Consider the following 19,593-nt stretch of genomic DNA (forward strand, 5'->3'; position numbering starts at 1 on the left):
TCTGGAGTGATTCACAAAACAATTGCCAAACATTTTCCTGGGAATCAGGAAGGCGATAACATATTCCCACTCAATGTGGCGCTGCAGTCTGGTGGCAGAACTCGGGGCATTAGTCAGTGATAACAAGACATAACATGACTGCAGAGTTCTCTTTCACATAGTTTGGACTGATGCGATGAAATGATCTTTTGTCAGGTCACGAAGGGCTTCAAACACGCGTGGCTCGTCGTTCCATGGTAAACCGCAGACCTCCAGCCAGGAAGCAACAGTAGACTGACGCGTCTCTTAAAAGGCTGAAAGCGAGTGAAGACCTGGAAACGCCGCGACATACTCCCATTTTCTAAGCACATTAGCAAGGAGATAACTGAAAACGATAAACCGCTACGAAGTGTAATTCCTTCAATTTCAGTGTGTGGTTGTTCCTGACGTTCATTTGTCTTGCCAGAAACCATGTGCCAACTGGAGCCGTCTGCATGAGAGGCATCAATCTTTCCGCACCTGTCTTGTCTTCCAGCACCTGATGGAAAACAACTGGCACTCCTGCTGGAGACGACCACATCTGTTATCCACATTGTACATGTGGCCATGAATCACAAACATTAAAAAACAGGGATCAGTCACATTCTGAAGGACCCTGAGGTCTTTAGGAAATGGTCCCAAAAAAAAAAAAAAAAAAAATGCAGCAAACTATATGCATCAAATCCCACTGTTTAATTGTTAGGGCTGGTTATGTGAGTGAGTGGGTAGAAATATTTGTGGGCACCACCATTGTTTTCACTTCACCTTTTACTGTCCTGTTACTGAGCCAAGCTATTCCAGGAAAAGTTGTTTAAAACCATGTGGCTCAAAAATGCAGCTCCTCTGGCCTTTGAGATGGGATTCCTTCTGGAAGTCTAAAGCGATAACTTGAAACAGAGAGACAAAAAAAAACAACCTCACAACTACCTTTAGAGAACATGGCGAAAAGTTGGAGAAAAATGGTGGTGCAAATTTGTCAAATGAGGATTTATTAGCAACCTATCGGATGAGTTCGTACCTGGAGGTAAAAGGAGAGATTTCCTCCCTCCCCCCCAAAAAAATGTTTTTCTAAAGTGCCACACAGGCAAAGCATACTGTCTAGACCTGCTCATTGCTTCCCCTGGTCACTGAAACCTATCCAGGCCTGCCCGGGGTAGAACGTTGGGAAACAACCTGGAAGGGGGGCGGGGGGGTCAGACACCAAAGGACAATGGCTTGCATTCAAATTCATACCTTTGGGGATGTGGATTCATATCAAAATGAGGAGGAATGTCTGTGGGTGGGGTGGGGGTGAGGATGAGTTGCATCGGATGAGTTGCATCGGATGAGTTGCATCCAATTCCTCTGTAAAATGCTTTGTGGTGACCTTACTTGCATCATCTTGGATCCCGTATCCTTGGGTACTCTTGGCACCAAGAACTCTTTTTCAACTAAAAAGAAGGAAAACAGCACTCCGGTTTTTTTACAACCCCGTCATCTTCCTCCGTCCCTCCCTTCTTTGAGGATGCGCTGAAACTGTTCACTGTTAAAATGTTGCGCAACATTCGTGACGCATGAGAGATTTACGTGTGTGACGGGAACAACTCGGATCGCCTCGGTTGCTTCAGTGATCAAACACGTATGTCATTTCCGAGAACATTGTTTTTGATTTCTTGTTGTCATGAAGACACAGTGCGCATATGGCAGTGCAGTGGAATATTTTCCACAGAAGATACATATGCTTTGACATTTCTTTTCATGAGCAGCAGCGAAATTGAACGTGCACAGTTGTGTGCAGGAAGTAATCCGTACAGATCAATGTGCAAAATATCTCTCCGGTCTAAAGCTCAGGTGATCCAAGTTGATTATATTCTCCTCTTATCATGACAAAATAGGCAAAAAAAAAAAAAAACTAAATCCAGACAGAAAGAAGCAATAGCTGAGAGCTTTTAGAAGTGGTAATGTTCTCACACCTCTATTGAAACCACACAAAGAAGGTATAATATGTGGTGATGAAGTTTCACGAGGGGGACAAAAGAACACCTCTGAGAAAATGAGTCGAGGGACAGGAAGGGGAAAACGGAGAGATGTGTGTGAATGATCCAGTGCTGGCTGCAAACGGGTATGCATTACAGTTAGGTGTGCTTTTTACTGCAAGGAAACAAAAATTGAGGATGTTTGGCTTCATTCCAAGACGATGTTTTAAAATGCAGTTATTCGGATAAAGTTGATAAAGTTAGGAATAGGTTTTGTTTGTTAAAATGAGAGTTTTGCTTTGTGCGGCGAATGGAGGCCACATGAGAGAGGAAGAGGAAATGTGGAGTTTAGTTGATTTTCGGTGAATGAGCTTGTAGTGGTAAATGTTTGTAATCAAAATCAAAAGGGTGACGACACAAATAAGTCCCTAAATGCAGAGAAATGCTATGATCACACTTATTATTAAGTGGGCCTTTCTTAATTCACTTCTGAGGGAAAGAGAAGAAGCATCATCAGTAAAAAAATATTTAAAAAAAAAAAAAAAAAAAATCATAGCAGCCTGATCCCCACGCTCATTCTCAAATAGCACAGGCAAGGAACTGAAATAAGACAAACATGTGTTCAAACTTACATAATAATTTGAACTGGATTATATTTTGGAGCCTATGAATAGATGTGTTTTTAGGAGGATAAAGTATCTGGTGAATGAGGTCAATGCAGGAGCGGACTTGTAGCACAGTAAAGAGTGTATGTATGTGAACGTGTGAGAGAGAAAGAGAGAGAAAGAAAGAGAGAGAGAAAGAGAGTGAGCGAGAAAGAAAGAGAGAAAGAGGCCCAGCCAGAAAACCCCACTCTGAATCACACATGAAAAGCAGGGAGGAGTGGTGCAGAGGGTGGGTCCACGCTAAGGCTTAGCACCAACCCAGCCCAAGTCCACTCGGGCTATATAAGAGGAACCCAGTTCTTCCAGCTCCACAGCCACCAGGGAAACTACTCACTGTGTCTGTGTGCGTGTGTGTGTGTGTGTGTGTGTGTGTGTCTTCTCACAGTCTCATCAGCCTCTCAACAGAAATCATGGGCAGACAGAAGATTTATTTGGACAAACTGGCCCGGTTCTTTCAGATCCGTAACCTGCTGCTTCGTCAGGCCCTGGCAGAGTGTCTGGGCACGCTCATCCTTGTGGTAAGCGTGTGTGCGTGCGAGTGTGCGTGCGTGTGCGTGTGTGTGTGTGTGTGTGTGTGTGTGTGTGTGTGTGCGTGCGTGTGCGTGTGCGTGCGTGCGTGTGTGTTGATCTCATACATCATCTCATGAGGGCGTTGCAATGTTCACACTTTAAAATATGCTGAATGCTGATAACAGGTGAACTCTGCCCCTCTGAGTGTTTTTTTTTTTACCCGCACTTCAATTCTTGCAGCGTGCTCAATGTCTCGCCTCATGCTGGCATTTGTGTTCTATCATTTGTGCCTGTTTGAAGAGTGTACAATGATTGTGAAAGAAACTGTATGTCATTTATAAAGCCACACGATGACTTCAAAGGGAGTAAAAGCCAAGGCCATTGTATCAGACAGAGCCATGGCTCTCTGTGTGTGTGGATATAGTGATAATTACATTGGCAAACTGAGTTCAGAACAAACAAGGAAAGTTAACAGGTTGTTCAGGACTGCACGTGCTGTGGCCAAAAACACATTTGCGATCACGCACCAATATTTGCGAGGAGCTGGGATCCTGGAGCCAAAACCTCCTCACATCCTCTCATCACTTGACAGCGAGCTAACGTGCATGTTAATGTGTATTATCTCCCTGTCAAATAATAACAACATATCAGGTCATGATTGGTACAATTCATCTTTTAAACACCGGCAACGTGTAATTTTAGGTTGTTTTTTTTTTGTTTTTTTTGATGAAGACTGATGCTGCCCAAAGACAAAGTGATGCTCCATCCAGCTTCTCATCAGTTCTAAAAGTTGTTACAGGTTCAAATAATTATCAGAACATTTATTGTCAGGAAAAGATGCACACGTGTTTTGTTTGCTAAGTAAAATGAAAAACAAAATAAACACCAATTGGGTCAGTTTGTCAAGAGGATCTGTTTGTGGCGCTTCCACAACAAATTGTCAGTTAGGATAACATGGGTTTTACGGTTAATACTTTAAATACTAGTACAACAACCAGCTTAGTGGGCAACCATTAACACTCCTGGAATGATTTAATATTCACTTTGCAGCTGTGCAGCACTGACTTAATGATCATTCAGTATTTTACAAAACGGTTTGAGGATATAGAAGCATGCTACTTTTAAAATAAATTAACTTTATAATCTGATACATAATACAAGACAATGTAAAAAAAAAAAACACTTTAAAAAATATTCACATTTCCCTACAGCAGAGCCATTTGCGTGACCTTAGATTGTATTTCATGTAGCTCGGAAATATATAAAGTTAAATAGTGCATGAAATGAATAGTACTGAAAGTATTCCGTAACTGTTCGAGAATTTAAGACGTGGGATGGTGTGAATAGTGATGACCCAGAGAGGTGTGGTGCAGTCCTTTAACAGGTGACACATGGCGATGGCATTACTGGGCAGAACAATAGATGTCACATCACGAACATGTCTAGCATTAAACAAATCTGTTTATTAGTGATCACCTATCTGTGGACGGTATCCAGGAGAGGTGAGAGTGAGTGAGTGAGTGAGTGAGTGAGTGAGTGAGTGAGTGAGTGAGTGAGTGAGTGAGAGTGATTGAGAGTGAGAGTGAGAGAGTGAGTGAGTGAGTGAGTGTGTGTGTGTGTGTGTGTGTGTGTGTGTGTGTGTGTGTGTGTGTGTGTGTGAGTGAGTGAGTGAGTGTGAGAGTGAGTGAGTGAGTGAGTGAGTGAGAGTGAGTGAGTGTGTGTGTGTGTGTGTGTGTGTGTGTGTGTGTGTGTGTGTGTGTGTGTGTGTGTGTGTGTGAGTGAGTGAGTGAGTGAGAGAGTGAGTGTACACCTCCTTGTATGTATTGACTCCAGCATTCTTGGAAGAGTGTCAGTAGCTCCCAGTAGATCATATTTCTGAATTCAGTTCATGCGAAAGATGAAAATATTTCTGAATTAACTGACTCTTTGGCCAAAGACTGATTTCAGTATAGTGTGTTTGGAATTTTCAGCAATCGCTCTAAATTGTCTCTGAAAAGACGAGGTCACCTCCAGGCAGATAATGTCTTTGGCCATCCCTCTGTTAATGGTCTGAATGTGGACTACATGTTCTACTACTAGAAGCCACTGTTCCATGCTTTGATCTGGAGCTGCAGGAGGGGTTCTGGAGCTCTTCGTCCTGTTTTGAAAAGATCACACAGGTAGTGATTTAGAGACTGGTCCCAGGCCAGCAGATTTTCTGCCTTCAGCTCCTAGACAATTGCCAAATGTGTGTTTTAGTAGGCTGACCACTGTGTGTCGGTGTGTGTGTGTGTGTGTGTGTGTGTGGGGGGGGGGGGGGGGGGGGGGGATCATGCATGGGTGCATGACCAGCTTACTGAATGGTGCTGCAGGCGCACTTAACTAACGACAGTATTCAGACAAGCATCACAGCAAGTTGCAGTTACACGGTCGGCAGTGAATGCGAAAGCTTCAGAGGTAGAAAGGAATACTCACTGCTTACAGATTCAGCGCCCGATTTAAAGGAGACCTTTCTGGTGGAATGCGATCTAAGTCAGGAAGTTGGCACTTGCAAGCTAATGGCCCATCATGTGTAATTTAATGCCTGTGACATTAAGACAAACTCTTGTGAAAAGTCCTGACTTTATATGTTCACAATGTTTGTTGTGGCCTGACATGAAGGAGACATTCACCCACACTCCAAAAACAAAACAGCTGAGCGCAGGTTTTTTTTTTGTGGGGCTGATTTATGTACCATTTTTTTTTTCCAGTAATGGTTGGCCTAATCATGGCTGGAAAAGAGTTTAGACTGAGCCCAGTGGTGATGAACACCCCTCAAGGCGCCAGTCCCTGCGAGTGTGGTTCCCTCAGGCTAACCTCAACATCTGAGTCGTGTGGTCTTGTCTGAAAGGCGTCCCCATCGGGGGGTGGGGGTGGGGGGGGGGGCTCAGAGAGCAGCCGCCTAAAGCTGGGACCACACATGCTTCCTTTACCAAGCACATGTAAAGAGTACACACACTCTCGTAAACACAAAGCATGCAGAACACACAGTTTGGCACCTGCTCGGCAGACCTGTTGTGAAAGACAACACGTTCTGCAAATCCTCCTCCTCTTTGACACAATCAGTCACTTTTCCCAAAAGCATGTGTTTGAGGCGGAAACGGAAATTTAGCCGTTTATTTTGTCCCTCCTCCGATAAATGAGCTGGACAGCAGCTCATCAACGAAGGTCATCGCGGTGACCTCTCTGTACAGTTTACTGTGTGCTATCATGGACACAATAGAGCCCATTTAATTCTGCGTAGAGCTCTTTCAATGGGTTTTTGTTTGAATGGTTTCACTGATAATGATCACACGGGCTTATTTCACCCCTCAGCATGACCTTGATTTGCTGACAAAGCAATATAGCCACAGTATTTATCCATTTTTAGGACTGAGATACTGAATATGATTGGTTTTTTTGGGCACACAAAATCTTGTACAGCGACTGTGACAGAACACTTCAGGTTAAATTTAACTAGGTCAATATGAGCAAAAATGCATTTTTAAAGTCACACCCACATCAAAAGCTGCTATATAAGCAAGAAGTTAAACTTGCTTTTCCGCTCTCTCTCTCCAGATGTTTGGCTGCGGTGCTGTGGCACAGCAGGTGCTGAGCAGCGGTTCCCATGGCATGTTCCTCACTGTCAACTTTGCATTCGGCTTCGCTGCCACATTAGGCATCCTGGTTTGTGGCCAGGTATCAGGTATGCAAACGAATTTATTATTCATTTTAGTGAGTTTTTAATAAAGGAGCATGATAACCAATATTTCATTTCTCAGACAAATTACATTTGAAGTACCACATTTGTATTTTCTTTGTGCTTTAATATTAATAAAACAAATAGCATGGTTGTATTTTTTTTTAAGGCAAGCTTTTGCACCGTATGGTCAATGTTTATTATAGAGACTGACATAGTCACCATGTACATTTTCAGGTGGCCATCTGAACCCTGCAGTGACCTTTGCCCTCTGCCTGCTTGGAAGAGAGCGCTGGAAGAAGTTCCCCATGTACTTCCTCTTTCAGACAATTGGTGCTTTCTTTGGTTCTGCTGTCATTTTTGGCATGTACTACGGTAAGGTTTGACTCTCAGTGATGAGCCAAAATGATCTCGTCACAAAAGATTTGTTTCTTTGGTTACACACATTATTTAAACAACCGGTCCAGACAAATAACTTACGCGATCGTTCCTTTCTTTTAGATGCCTTTTGGGATCATCCTGGAGCTTTCAATGTGACAGGGCCGAAGGCGACAGCTGGCGTCTTTGCTACCTACCCCGGAAAACATCTCACTTTGGTCAACGGCTTCTTTGATCAGGTAGTCTAGATTTGGGAAACCAGGTATCATACAGAACATTTTAATTTGACCAATATAAACGAGCCATGATTTATTTATTTTTTCTTACATGTACCTCTCTCCAAAACAGATTATTGGCACAGCAGCACTGATAGTTTGTATTCTGGCTATTGTGGATCCACATAACAACCCCATCCCCAAAGGGCTGGAGGCCTTCACTGTGGGATTTGTGGTTCTGGTCATTGGATTGTCTATGGGCTTCAATTCTGGCTACGCAGTCAATCCTGCCAGAGACCTTGGACCACGTATTTTCACTGCTATTGCTGGGTGGGGCACTGACGTTTTCACGTAAGCGCACAGATTTTAAGCATATATATATATATATATATATATATTTTTTTTTTTTTTTTTTATCTATTCCAATGTGAATTTCCTTTCCTAACACGCTCGCATGGCTCGCTACTTATTGACTCTCATTCCTTGGAAACAAACCTTTCTCCTCCGCTCCACAGGGCTAGAAATGGCTGGTTCCTGGTGCCCATTTTTGCCCCGTTCCTCGGCACCATCATCGGTGTGATGATCTACCAGCTGATGGTCGGCTTCCACGTGGAGGGAGAAGTACGAGACATCAAAGAGAGCACACAGCAGGAGAATGTCCGACTCACCAGCGTCGGGGCCAACGACAACTCCAAAGAGCCTTCTAAAGAAATGCACTGAGCATGTTGGAGACATGCACCTTAAAACATTCCCATGTAAATACCGTCACACCAGCAGTTTTCCTTCCTGCCACAACTATACTACTTTATAACTGTTGGAACATTTCCCAGGACAGTTGTGTGTTTGCGAAATCAGACCACTTTCTTAACATCATCATATGATTGTATTATATTGTAGAGGAATGAATGTGTATGAGTAGAAACACAGAATTACATTAATTCTATTAAGAAATGAACATTTGGATCTTCGTGTCTACGCCACTCCAGTTTTAACAGTATTGTATGCTTTATACCAATGTAGTTTTCTAGAGCTGTTAATAAATAAAGTTTGACATACTTTTGAAACAGTAGTTTAGGACACATGTACACTTTCCTAACCAGTTCCTGTGCGTTTTCTCAAGTCCAGATCCTTTCAATGTTAATATCTCAATTAAGGGAAATTGTTAGGAATTTGAGGAATGGAAATATTAAATATTAACCTAGATATTAAAGCATGTGCGAATGAATACCTGCTCTCGAGTTTACAGTCAGTGACATGATTCTATCTCCGCAGACTGTGTTGTCTGGAGCTGACAAGATGGTGGTGAGGTTATTTCCTTCCCACAACATTCTTCACTTTACCGTTGCTATCTTAAACTGGCTATATTAAAGTCGCTGCGTTTTTATATACAATCCCTACTGCCAGGAAAAGTTTGAACCAGTAATTTAACCAGTAACCCCAAAATACAACGGTCATCTGAACTGAGAGTGTTTGTGTTTTGTATGTCAGTTGAGGGGAAATGCTTTTGTACTGATACAATAAAGTTCTTTCTTTTTTTCTAATTGTTGCATGAATGTGTATCATGTTACTCTCTTTTGGCACAAATGCTTCTCATTTCTGAAGGTGGCTATGATCAGATTGCATCAGGAAAAAGAAGTATTGTGTATTTACAAGAGATAAATAACATGGAAACTTAAAACCAAGACTGCAGTCAGGGGAAATAAATGTGAGAAACACAACACTGCAAAACACAACATTGTAAAAAATGGAAAGGAAAGAGCTCAAATGTATGTAAAAGCATCTTTTAAAATTGTTTTTACTTTAAAAAATAATAATAATCTAATCATATGCTGTGTCTGTTTTTGTGATTCTTGTCCATGACGATTGTACCAGCAGTATCCAAAGTTAAAAGCTAATCGGAAAGACAACGAACAGTAATCACTCCTTTCACTCAGCTGTGCTCTTTAATAACAATTTTATGTTCCTAAAAGGAGCTCCATCATTAAGCAGTGAACAGCAGTATTTTAGACTGCTATTTCAAGGCTACACTTTATTTCCAAGCATACCTCCATATCCACAGACCAGAGCTGGACCACTGTCCTACAGCCATAAATCAAATCAAATCAGCCTTTGTCGTCCAGGCCAAGAATTTCTTTTTACATAAACTCTTTCTTACTTCGCGTTTATCAACAAAATATGGAGACATGTAAAAGTGCTTGGCCTTTATCCGGCTTCTATTCAGGTTAAGTTTTGACAAGAGAATTTCAGGAGAACCACACAAAGGGCTAATCTGTTCTTACATTGTTTTTATATTGGTAAACCAGAATGAATCAGCGGTTTTGTAAAATGATTTCCAACAAGTCTCAGCAGCTCACTTTGCGTGTTTGGAAGAAATTATCGTCAGCTTCAAAACCCCGCTCAACATGCACGCAGCATTCCTGTAAAAACAAACTTCATTTTTTTTGTCTTGATGAGAATTTGAAGATGTAGATACATCATATTGAGTAAATATGACAAATTCTGTGTTACCTTAAAGAGTTTAGTCCTTTAAGAAATATATTTGTAAAAAAAAAAAAAAGCATTTTAAAGGAACGATCAAAGAACAAATTATCCTTTAACTCTCCACTCCTGAAACATTGTGTCTTAATCAGAAGTAAAAATATACTTTTCTGATATTATTTACAAGCAAAATACAGATAAAAATCTAATTGTACCCTTAATGCTGTTTAATTCAAGGGTTACCTGCCTGTTATAGCCTACTGTCATAGTAGTTGATATTGGAAGTTTAATTGGTGTCCAATTTCCATTGGAGATTGTTTGACCTTGGGTTCATTTTTAAACTATCGGAGCAGCTTTTAACCGGCATTAACCACCGTTTGACGTGTGTTGTGCACTGAAATGCCGTGTTGGTAAATGACAACTTGCGGACTTTGCAGACTCCGGCTTCAAGTTCTTGATATTTGCTAGTGTTGCTGCAATTGCTCGTATCGCTTCCTCTAGCTCTGCCATCGCTGCCAACGTTGGAACTACTTTTTTTTTTTTTAAAACAAATGCTTGACTTCATCACACTTGGCTACCCGTACTGGTCTCTTGACTGGTCACCCTTGAGAGTGGCTGACAAACCTTCATGCGAACAGGGTTTCCAGACTAAATGTATCAAAGTGAGAGCGGAGGGGCGGAGTCAGGCTAACAGTAGGCAGCTGTTTTCAGTGGAAACCATCTAAAAACCGACTGTACACCACCTGGCTCCCAAGCAGCAGAGACAAAGGTAGAAATGAGCTGATGCACATTGTGGAGCCTTTAGCAGCTAAACAGACAGACGTTTCCTTCAGGAGTAGGTGGAGACCAAAAACAGAACTAGTTGGTGTTGGTGGGTGTATTTTTTAATTTATTTTTTTTTTATCTCAGGCAGGCTTTCCTCCTGCTTCTGTTCTATATGCTAAGCTAATCAACACTACCAACAAATTAAAAGTTTCACGTTTCAGCAAGGTGACTGCAGTGAAACCGAAAAACATTGTAAAGACATGAACAAGACTTGGTGGCTCACTCAAATGAAGGAAATTCCTCTAAATAGTAAATTGTTGGCGGTAATGTAATATAAACAGTCTGCAGTTAATTGACTAAAACTTGCAAAACCACCAGTATTTCCCTTTAAAGAGACTCAGACAGCTCCCACCAGCGTTATGGCTGTGGACATGTGTTTTCTATTAGGAGCTGCCCTGCTTGGTGCAGTCTGCTGCTCAGGCAGCAGAGGAATTCTGCCATCAGACCTGATTTGATGTATTATTGTTTGAGCACATTTTCAACCCTCTGTGTTCTTAAATCATGACCGCGAGTTCACTGCATAAAATGGTAGTATCGTCGGTGTAACCCTGGGGCAGACGTATAAAGATTATTTCTGCTTTGTAGTCCATTCTGCTGGATAAGTGTCTCGTAATAGCATTTCCTATGTGGACGAAAAAAAAAGATAAAGACAGGCCAACCGGTTGCCACTAGCCATGAAATAATAAAGAAAATGCTGCCTGTTTGAGAAGGACCTCAGCTTTGCAAGGAAAACAAAGACGTGAAAGTTTATATTAATCACAGAAGTGAAGCACATGAGCTTTTAACATTACATCTAGTGGCAGGGGGCATATCTGTGCATGAAGGCTTGTGTAAAAAAAAAAAAAGGAGCCAAAATTGAATGCTTTCATGCTAAAACGATATAATACCTTCAATATAGCATCTCACATACCAAGTATATTCGTTTTTACAGCAGTTGGTACTGAGTATACCTGTAAAATCTTCATTATATCCCTGAGGCCAAAGTGCTCATGCCGGAATCTCATCAAAGCATTTGCGCCTGGCCAGATTTCAGCATTGAATAACACACGTTCACAGCGAAAACAAGCTGATGGATACGTGGAAAAAGACCAGCGTGCTTCATCCTAATATTATAATGCTTGGTGAAAAAGAAAAACAAAAAGAAAGGAAAAAAAGAGGTAAATGTCTTTAAGTTCAAACAACTTTCACCTGATGTTTTACAGAGCAATAAATGTCTCTCACACAGCTGTATATGGACAGACTGTGGCTCTAATGGCCTTGTTTTCTTATACATTGCATGAAACACTTGAGGGAAGAGTGCAGTGCCATGTGCAGGCCATGTGTGATAACATCGACTCTCCTCTGAAGCTCCAGTGAATCCAAATAAGAGACAGCTACTTCAATAACTAATATTTTGAAGGAATTTGGTGATTCCACTCTATTTACCATCATTTCTTTGGGAATTTGACACAGCAATATCAACAGGCAAATTTACATGAGCAGCACATGGACTCTCCTAACAACCACCAATGATAACACTGTAGATACACACACACAAAAATTGATGAAACAGATTTTTTCCATGCTGTGCAGTCGACGGGTCTAGATGTGGAAAATACAACAACTCGGATCCTTGAAGGTCCGCATGGCACACATAAGAAAGGATAAATGCAACTTTAAACTTAATATATATCCATAGCAACGTTGTTTCTTATTTTGCCAGTAAAGCACACTAAGATGTGTCCAAATGAACCCAGCGTTTCTTTTCTGTAGTTTGTATCAGGATTAGCCAAGTTTAAATTTGGATCGGACAGGCACATCAACCCCAAGCAATCCTGCAAAATATGACTGCATTTCATTCTTTCATGTGGCGAGGAGGTCAGCATTCCTCAGCTGCTTTTAGCTGTTATTGGGTTTTTAAAAGGTTTTAGTCTTTACATTCCAAACTTCCCCCCCCCCAAAAAAATAAAAATAAAACTTGTCCATAATTACATTTAATTCTCATCAAGGAAACACATGGGATGCAATTCTGTGAACAACTGAGCCTTTCTGACCACACAAAGTTGTTGTAGTTTGTTTTTCACAGATGAGAATTTGGATGTCAAAGTAAAAACACGGTTTGCTGGGACCGTCAATCAGCGACTGTGACGAAGACAGGTTTCCCACAAACGCATGCACATACAATATGTTAGCATGTGTCTCTGTGTCAAGTGAATTGAAGTGTGGTCTTTGTGCTGAGATAGAAATAGAGGAAACACATACATCTCAAGAGATCATCTGTTTATTGTTGCTTCTGCTCCTTCCTCCAGTCTTCTTCTCCTCCGTTACCCAAGCCTCAAATACCAAAATGTTGTCCAGACCACTTCACAGTCCAAAAACTTTTTCTTTTTTTTTTACTGCCTCATTGCTGGCTGATTGGTATTTACACATTTTCGGAAAAGTCATACGAAGGTCGAAGGAGCACCATGAACTGTGTTTCATCTGGTAACTGTCTCGTGGGAATAACTGTAAAGAGAGAGGGATGTGAGTTTGTTTTTTTTACAATCTTCAGTCTCTCAAGATGAACTACTGCTAAACAATATATTGTCAGTTGTGCGCTTGTCTTAAATTCCCAAAACACAAAAGACAGAAGAATTGAGAGATTTCAGAAGAATTGAATGGAAACAACTCACAGCAGCCAAAATCTTATTTTCAAGAGATTACGCAGTGCAAATTACATCTTTAGAGTCTTAAAAGTTTTACACTTTGTATTGGGTATTTTATATTGTTAATTTCTTTATGGTGCTCTAGTTCAAATTGGTATCTTACTTTTTTGTGCAAATTTGATTTCATTGAGATAATTTTGCAACCAGTGGGCAATGGAGTTATATTTAATTGCAGCATTTTGAGCTCAGATCACTTCCAATCCTGTTTGTAAAATAAAACATCAAAGCAGGAACAAGTAGTAACAAAAACTGGATGGTTTGATAATGAATCCTCGAGGAATGACTGTGAAACAAGATATATGCTCTGCCAGCTACTGAGAGTGCTGAGTCAGTCCTCTCACACACCCCTTATTCATACATGTGTCACTCCCACCATCTCCTGCCAGCAACAAGACACGTTGGTACACATACGGCACAACCTGTGTTTGGACACATTTTCTATTGAAGTGTTCAGTCCCAGTGGATGTGAAATGACCCGATGACAATTCATCAAAAGTGCTGACTTTTGCCTGAAGGTGTTTGAAGGTGTGCACAAGATTCATATTGGATTAATATTGACCAGTGTCGTGGAGGAGTCTCATGACAGGATTATGATTTCTACACTATTAATCCAATGTCGATGTAAACACCCTCAAAAGTCAGTCAAAAGTCAGACCTTCACTCTCACAGCCTTTTTTTTTATTTTTTTTATTTCATAGTCACTTTCAAAATATATTAATTAATATGTTTGTGCCAGGGTAACAGCAAGCAGTGAATACATTTAAAAAAAAAAACACACACACACAAAAAAAAAACAGGTTAATCAAACACAAATATTAAACAATTATTGTTGAAGCTAAACCATCAAGCTTCCTTTGCCATAAAAACAATAACCTGTGTCTTTTAGTCTGGCATGTGTATGTGGTTTGGGAGGGTGTGGGATGCCATGTCATTTTAGGTTGTTGTGTCCTGTATAGTAAACTCAGTGCCCCCTCATTAGAATAAATACTACCAGCAGGAGAGACAGGGTGTGAGCTGTCTGTTCGCTCTCAAGGAAGAAAAAACAAAAACTCCAAAAAGACAAATTTGACAAAGCAGAGGTTTTGCATATAAATTACTGTTACATTCTCTCCCTCTGGCATTGTTTTGTCCAAACACGGATCTGCTCATTATTGTTAAGAGGAGCGAGAGATAAAATGAACCTGCCCAACAACACCCAGGCCTCTCCCCAAAAACACCACTAAAACAGCTTCTGGTTTTCTCTTGTAAACAGGCTCCTCCTGCTGGGAAGTTTCCGTGCCGCAGGGAAAGGCATGTTTTCTGTAACCGTTACCACAATCATCATCAACTTACTATGTATGTGACGACTGCATCCCTACAGACTCTCTGATGCAAATATCATAAAATGATGCTTTACATAATACACCATATCACTCATCTTTGTGTTCATACAAGACATACAAGTCAAGTATGGTAAAAAGCTCACTTTATTAGCTAGATCACGGTTCGAAAAATCCTTTTGTAGTTAAAAAAAAAACCAACAACAACAACTAACAAGTGTACCACAAATTGGTAGTTCAATCAGGACGTCACATATATTTAAGAAGTCAGTGATGACAAATGTTGATAAAACAATAGACTGGCCCTTTTAACTACACAAGTAAAAGATCATGAGCAAATTTCATCTATTGATAATGACTATGGGAAGCGGTCAAAAACTCCAGAAAAAGTGAGTTAAGCAGACCATGAGATTGTTAGAAGTAGTAGAAGAACCCAATGTTAACATTTTAAATTCAAGTTTCTGTGATGTCAGTATCAAAACATAGTCAAGGGCAAAGTTAACAGACTGTTCCCCTCAGAATTCAAGCTATGAACACTTTGTATGTAAACTAAGTTAGGATTGTTTTTTAATATGTAAAACAAGCTAAATGTGTCACAAATTGTTTTCATGAAACATCTGCAAACTGTTTCTTGCAACACAACAAAGCTGCAATGCAACTGTAATTGCATGGTACTGAAATAGCCTATGAATCCAAACATTTTAGAGTGCGTGTCTGAGTAGACAAGCCATATTTTGATATATGGTTACCAACAAAGTTAATTGCGAATTGAATTTCCTGCAGACATTTTAAATTCTTTACATCTGAGCAAGCTGATGACCGAGCACAACAATGTCCTCGACCTGCGACTAGAACCTCAGATTGTCTTATAGCGTAGACCCTAGCAGGCAAAGATTAGTTTCCTAAGTGTTTATCCAACTACAGGCTTAAGCCACGGTTGCTTTGCTGAGCTCCTAAATGGTAGTTATAGCCAGTCTACAAACAACGGCTGAATGCTAAAAGCATTCATTTTACAGTCCTTTCATCCAACAAGCACCCCCTTCAGATCTTCCAACACCAGCAGTCAGTACTACGTATCTTTGAAAACATTATAGTCAAGTTTATACTCAACTCTTTCTATTCTGGCAGCTTCACCACTGTTGTTATCTTCCTCTGGCAGCTAACCCTTAAACAAACAAGCTGATCCATGACACCTTCACGTTCACAAAATCCCCCTCAGATGCATTCAGAAGATAAAATGCAAAACCGCTGCACAATAAACCCTGCGTGCTTGCACAACCACCACCAAGTCTACATCTGCATAAACAGCACGACCTTCAGGCCTCGTACAGTGGAGTGACGGTACCATCCTTCCACTGGATCAGGATTTCTCCTCGCTGTAGAGTGGGGGAGGAGTGAGAGAGGTGCATGGCATGCTCGGTCAGCGGGGCTCTCTCACTGGACACCGGGCACCCGGGAACACTCACGTCTGGCCTCGGGGTGTACGACTTCAAAACGCACACCACCTTCTTCCTTCTGGCACAGCGAGTCAGAAAAGAGAGACCAAGTGACTCCAGGTGCAATATTTTTACGAACAAAGCTCTGTAAAATGTCCTACCTATGATTTCTTCCATTTTCTCCCCAAATAATGTTGATATAAGCGTGTGGCTGCAGGTTGCCATTGTGTGTTTTCTTTTCTGTTTCAAATAACTACTGAAAATTGTTGTCATGTGTCCTTTCAAGTTCTTGTTAAGACCATGACTAAATTACATAAATAATTAATTCCTAAGCAAAATGTACATAAATTGTGTGTGTGTGTGTGTGTGTGTGTATGTGTGTGATAAGCACTCACCTATTAGAATAAACATTGAGGATAAGAATCACAGTCCCCAGGACCAGAGCCAAAGAGCTCAGAACCAACATGGTTATCTTCCAGCCCATCCCTATACACATTTACACGGGTATAAAAAGACCAAGAAATACATCACTTTACACAACCCACATTTCAGCTCATATTTACCTCTGTGACTCTTGTTCACATATTTGCTCATTTTCTATCAACACTGTAAATAAGCCCATTGAAACTCCTTTACAAATATTATAGGACATCCACCAAAACATGTGCTCTGTTTTTTCATGCGTCTATCTCCATCTAGTGGTCGAAAAGTAACTATATTTAAAACATTAAAAAGACTTTAATGCTAGCTTATATACAGTATTGAGAAAATCAAACATTTCCACAGTAAAACTGGAAATCCATTCAATCTTTTACTGATTACACTTACCGTAGTCCATGCTAAAGAAAATTATGGTGGGATCTGCAGGGGATTTGGTGCTCAAAGACAAATGATTCACATCAATTGCAGCATATGGTTGTGTGACGTTGGTGCCCATTGCACCTACAACTGAAAGTAGAAAAAAAAAGAAAAAAAAAGAAGAAGAAGCAAGTCAACAAGTCATCCCAAATCGGTGATCATCCTGGGTTTGGTTTCTTTGTCATGCTGGTAAAAATACAGTTTACTAACTCTTCAGAGCCAGAGTAAATCTTTAGTGGAGGAGGCCGTAGTTGTGCTTGTACATCTTCAGTTGTAAAAAGGAAATCAGTAGGAGCATGAATCAGCCGTGACTTGACAAATCCCAGTGATGGCGTTTCATGGAGTGGCTGGATCTCTTCTCTCTCAAAAAAAAGCTTGTAACAAAATCTGATTCTCAAGCTAAAAGCAGACACGCTGTAATCAAATCTGCAGGCCACAGGAGAATACATCTAATGGCCATACTGTATGGGGGTTTCTGGTTTTACCACAATCTACCTTGTCACACATTGCAAAAAAAACATTTTTACTACAGCAAAAAACAACAGAAAGGTTTCGAAACATTCCTGAAAGTAGTAACCCTTAACTACTACTAAACACACAAATTTGAGTGTTTTGATTTATTTGACTCCACCGGCAGTGAGCCTTTAAAAGGATCAGTTGCTGAATGGTAACCTGTTCAAAGAAGGAATTTATTATCATTTTCAGGATGTCCATGTTTTGATTGTATGGCAACATCGCTCATGAAAGGAATGTATTTTAACATCCACGGATGCAGTGTTGAAGATGGTCACAAAAAAAAAAATCAACAAATAATAAAGAAGCAACATTATGCAGGAAGACTTTTCAAATCAAAAAGTCATTGTTGATGCAACGTGTGAGTAAGGAGGATTAAACTACCAAAAACCCCTTTAAAAAAAAAGTGATCTTACTTTTATATTTGTCACACACTGTAGGAAGACACTGAGTAAACTACTGAGAGACACTTTGAGGTCCTTACATGTTTCAGCGTGTCCATGTATATCAGCGAAGTCACTTTGAAAACTCTCCGGCTCCAGTGATTTCCCCAGATGATGGTGAGGTTGATCCTGGTTATGTTTGCCGTCTCTCCCATTGCACAGTGTCTGGTTATCAAGTGTCCGCCACCTGCTACCCTGCTTGTAAAAAGAAAAAGGGAGCCAAAAGAACACCCAGATACCGTAAGACTCCCTCATATTCTGTAAAAATATTCCACAATATCAATTTCCTCTGAAGTTTTTGTTGGAAATACTCTCGATTCAGGCCGTATCGTATAGAATACCACGCGGAGGAAACCTTTTACTTTAAAACGTTGTCACCTGCTTGTGTTCCCTGGAGAGGAAGACCAGTGTGGATTGGTGTGTAGCACTAAGGTGCAGCCCCCTCCCTATCAGAGTGAGGTGACCTTTCTTGGAGCAGGCCCACGCCTGGCCGCTTGCCTCTCTGCCCGTGTCCACTGCTGCCGCTCCACCACCGGCCGTCCCAGCTCTGAAGACACAGTGCTGCAGGTGGACACCTTCGTACTGCTCTCTCGGGGCAGTGAGACACTCCCCGGTGTGGTGACTGCTGAGAGCCTGGGTCTGCGGGAGCCAACGCCATTCCTGCAGAGGTGAGTACGGGCTGCATTGCCCCAGTGACACCCTGCCACCAAAAGCTCCTTCTGCCACTTGCAGACATTTACCCAGCAGCTTGTTACGAATCTTGAAGCCAGACACCCCTACCAAGGCAACATAAAAAATATATATATATATATTGTCATTTCAATCAAGACATTGCTGCCATTTAAGCTATTTTCACATAGATTTAAAACAAATGCATGCAAATCAGAAGATTATCGTTTCATTTCCAATACATAACAGCAATATTAGGTGGTATTATACTGTGCAAAGCCAAATGGCAAGTTATCTTTATCTAACTTTTTGTTAATTGGTTTCCCGGCTGGCTAAGAGCTACCTCCATTATTAACGTATCCGGTTATCAGCTGGGGGTGGAGACGTAAGTTGGGCAGGGCAGGTAAAGTTTGTTGTTCACTTTCAGCCAATGTTGATGCAATACATTTTTATATTTGTTCCAACTTTTCTCAGAACAGGACTTTTTTTTTTTTTTTTTAAATGTCCTCCGGCTATTCACGACACGATTTTAATCAAGTTTACGCACACTGTAAAATTTAATAACGTAACTGGCCATTTTCTTTGACGTCAAATTGGTGTCACCTCCCGTTTCAGCAGTCAGGAAATTCAACTTCCAGCCGGGTTTAGACGCGCAAGTTATATTTTGCAAGTTGACTCGGTAACGTGGTAGCAGCTTTTACCTTGAAAAATCACGAAGACAAGCAAACAGACACACGGCAGTCTTCTCCCCATGGCGAGAGCAGGCCGGCGGCACAGGCAGTGTTTGGGCTCTCCCGTGGTAATAAAGCTTGTATCCGCTGGGCAACTGGAGCAGCAGCAGCAGCAGCGAGTGGGAGGGAACAAAACTTCCTGCACCCTCCGTCTGTGCATCCATCACACGGATAGATGAATAGAGGAGAGCGTATTCCT

General features: G+C 41.1%; 2 protein-coding genes across 5 annotated transcripts; one reads left to right on the plus strand and one right to left on the minus strand.

The window, feature by feature from the left end:
* The first annotated feature begins 1,766 nt into the window (after nt 1–1,766).
* LOC138191860 (aquaporin-3-like) lies at nt 1,767–9,265 on the plus strand. The gene is made up of 6 exons (XM_069138916.1): nt 1,767–3,156; nt 6,725–6,851; nt 7,083–7,220; nt 7,347–7,462; nt 7,572–7,789; nt 7,954–9,265. The coding sequence occupies exons 1-6, from the start codon at nt 3,049–3,051 to the stop codon at nt 8,156–8,158; spliced, it is 912 nt and encodes a 303-aa protein (XP_068995017.1). The 5' UTR covers nt 1,767–3,048; the 3' UTR covers nt 8,159–9,265.
* Nucleotides 9,266–12,985: 3,720 nt separating this feature from the next.
* LOC138191801 (uncharacterized) lies at nt 12,986–19,464 on the minus strand. 4 transcript variants are annotated; one of them, XM_069138822.1, is made up of 7 exons: nt 19,365–19,464; nt 18,373–18,770; nt 18,036–18,189; nt 17,009–17,128; nt 16,576–16,666; nt 16,090–16,259; nt 12,986–13,225 (listed from the first exon to the last, which is right to left on the minus strand). In XM_069138822.1, exons 1-7 carry the CDS (start codon nt 19,414–19,416, stop codon nt 13,143–13,145), a joined length of 1,068 nt encoding a protein of 355 aa, XP_068994923.1. In that variant the 5' UTR covers nt 19,417–19,464; the 3' UTR covers nt 12,986–13,142. The 4 variants fall into 4 exon arrangements, with proteins under 4 accessions (XP_068994923.1, XP_068994922.1, XP_068994924.1 ...); XM_069138821.1 differs by having other exon boundaries at nt 18,036–18,192; XM_069138823.1 differs by having other exon boundaries at nt 16,074–16,259; nt 18,036–18,192.
* Between the last annotated feature and the right edge of the window lie 129 nt (nt 19,465–19,593).

Source organism: Embiotoca jacksoni, unplaced genomic scaffold, assembly GCF_022577435.1.
Source record: "Embiotoca jacksoni isolate LCO1_2020_lvr unplaced genomic scaffold, fEmbJac1.0.p SCAF_8, whole genome shotgun sequence".
Classification (NCBI taxonomy): domain Eukaryota; kingdom Metazoa; phylum Chordata; class Actinopteri; family Embiotocidae; genus Embiotoca; species Embiotoca jacksoni.

What these genes read in the sequence shown, in the direction of transcription:
- LOC138191860 (XM_069138916.1), top strand. Translation starts at nt 3,049, where the DNA reads ATGGGCAGACAGAAGATTTATTTGGACAAACTGGCCCGGTTCTTTCAG. An exon ending in GGTTTGTGGCCAGGTATCAG is followed by an intron (nt 6,852 to 7,082) that starts GTATGCAAACGA and finishes GTACATTTTCAG; the next exon opens with GTGGCCATCTGAACCCTGCA. An exon ending in TCAACGGCTTCTTTGATCAG is followed by an intron (nt 7,463 to 7,571) that starts GTAGTCTAGATT and finishes TCTCCAAAACAG; the next exon opens with ATTATTGGCACAGCAGCACT.
- LOC138191801 (XM_069138821.1), bottom strand. Translation starts at nt 19,416, where the DNA reads ATGGGGAGAAGACTGCCGTGTGTCTGTTTGCTTGTCTTCGTGATTTTT. An exon ending in TGTCTTCGTGATTTTTCAAG is followed by an intron (nt 18,771 to 19,364) that starts GTAAAAGCTGCT and finishes TTGCCTTGGTAG; the next exon opens with GGGTGTCTGGCTTCAAGATT. An exon ending in TCTCCAGGGAACACAAGCAG is followed by an intron (nt 18,193 to 18,372) that starts GTGACAACGTTT and finishes TCTTTTTACAAG; the next exon opens with CAGGGTAGCAGGTGGCGGAC.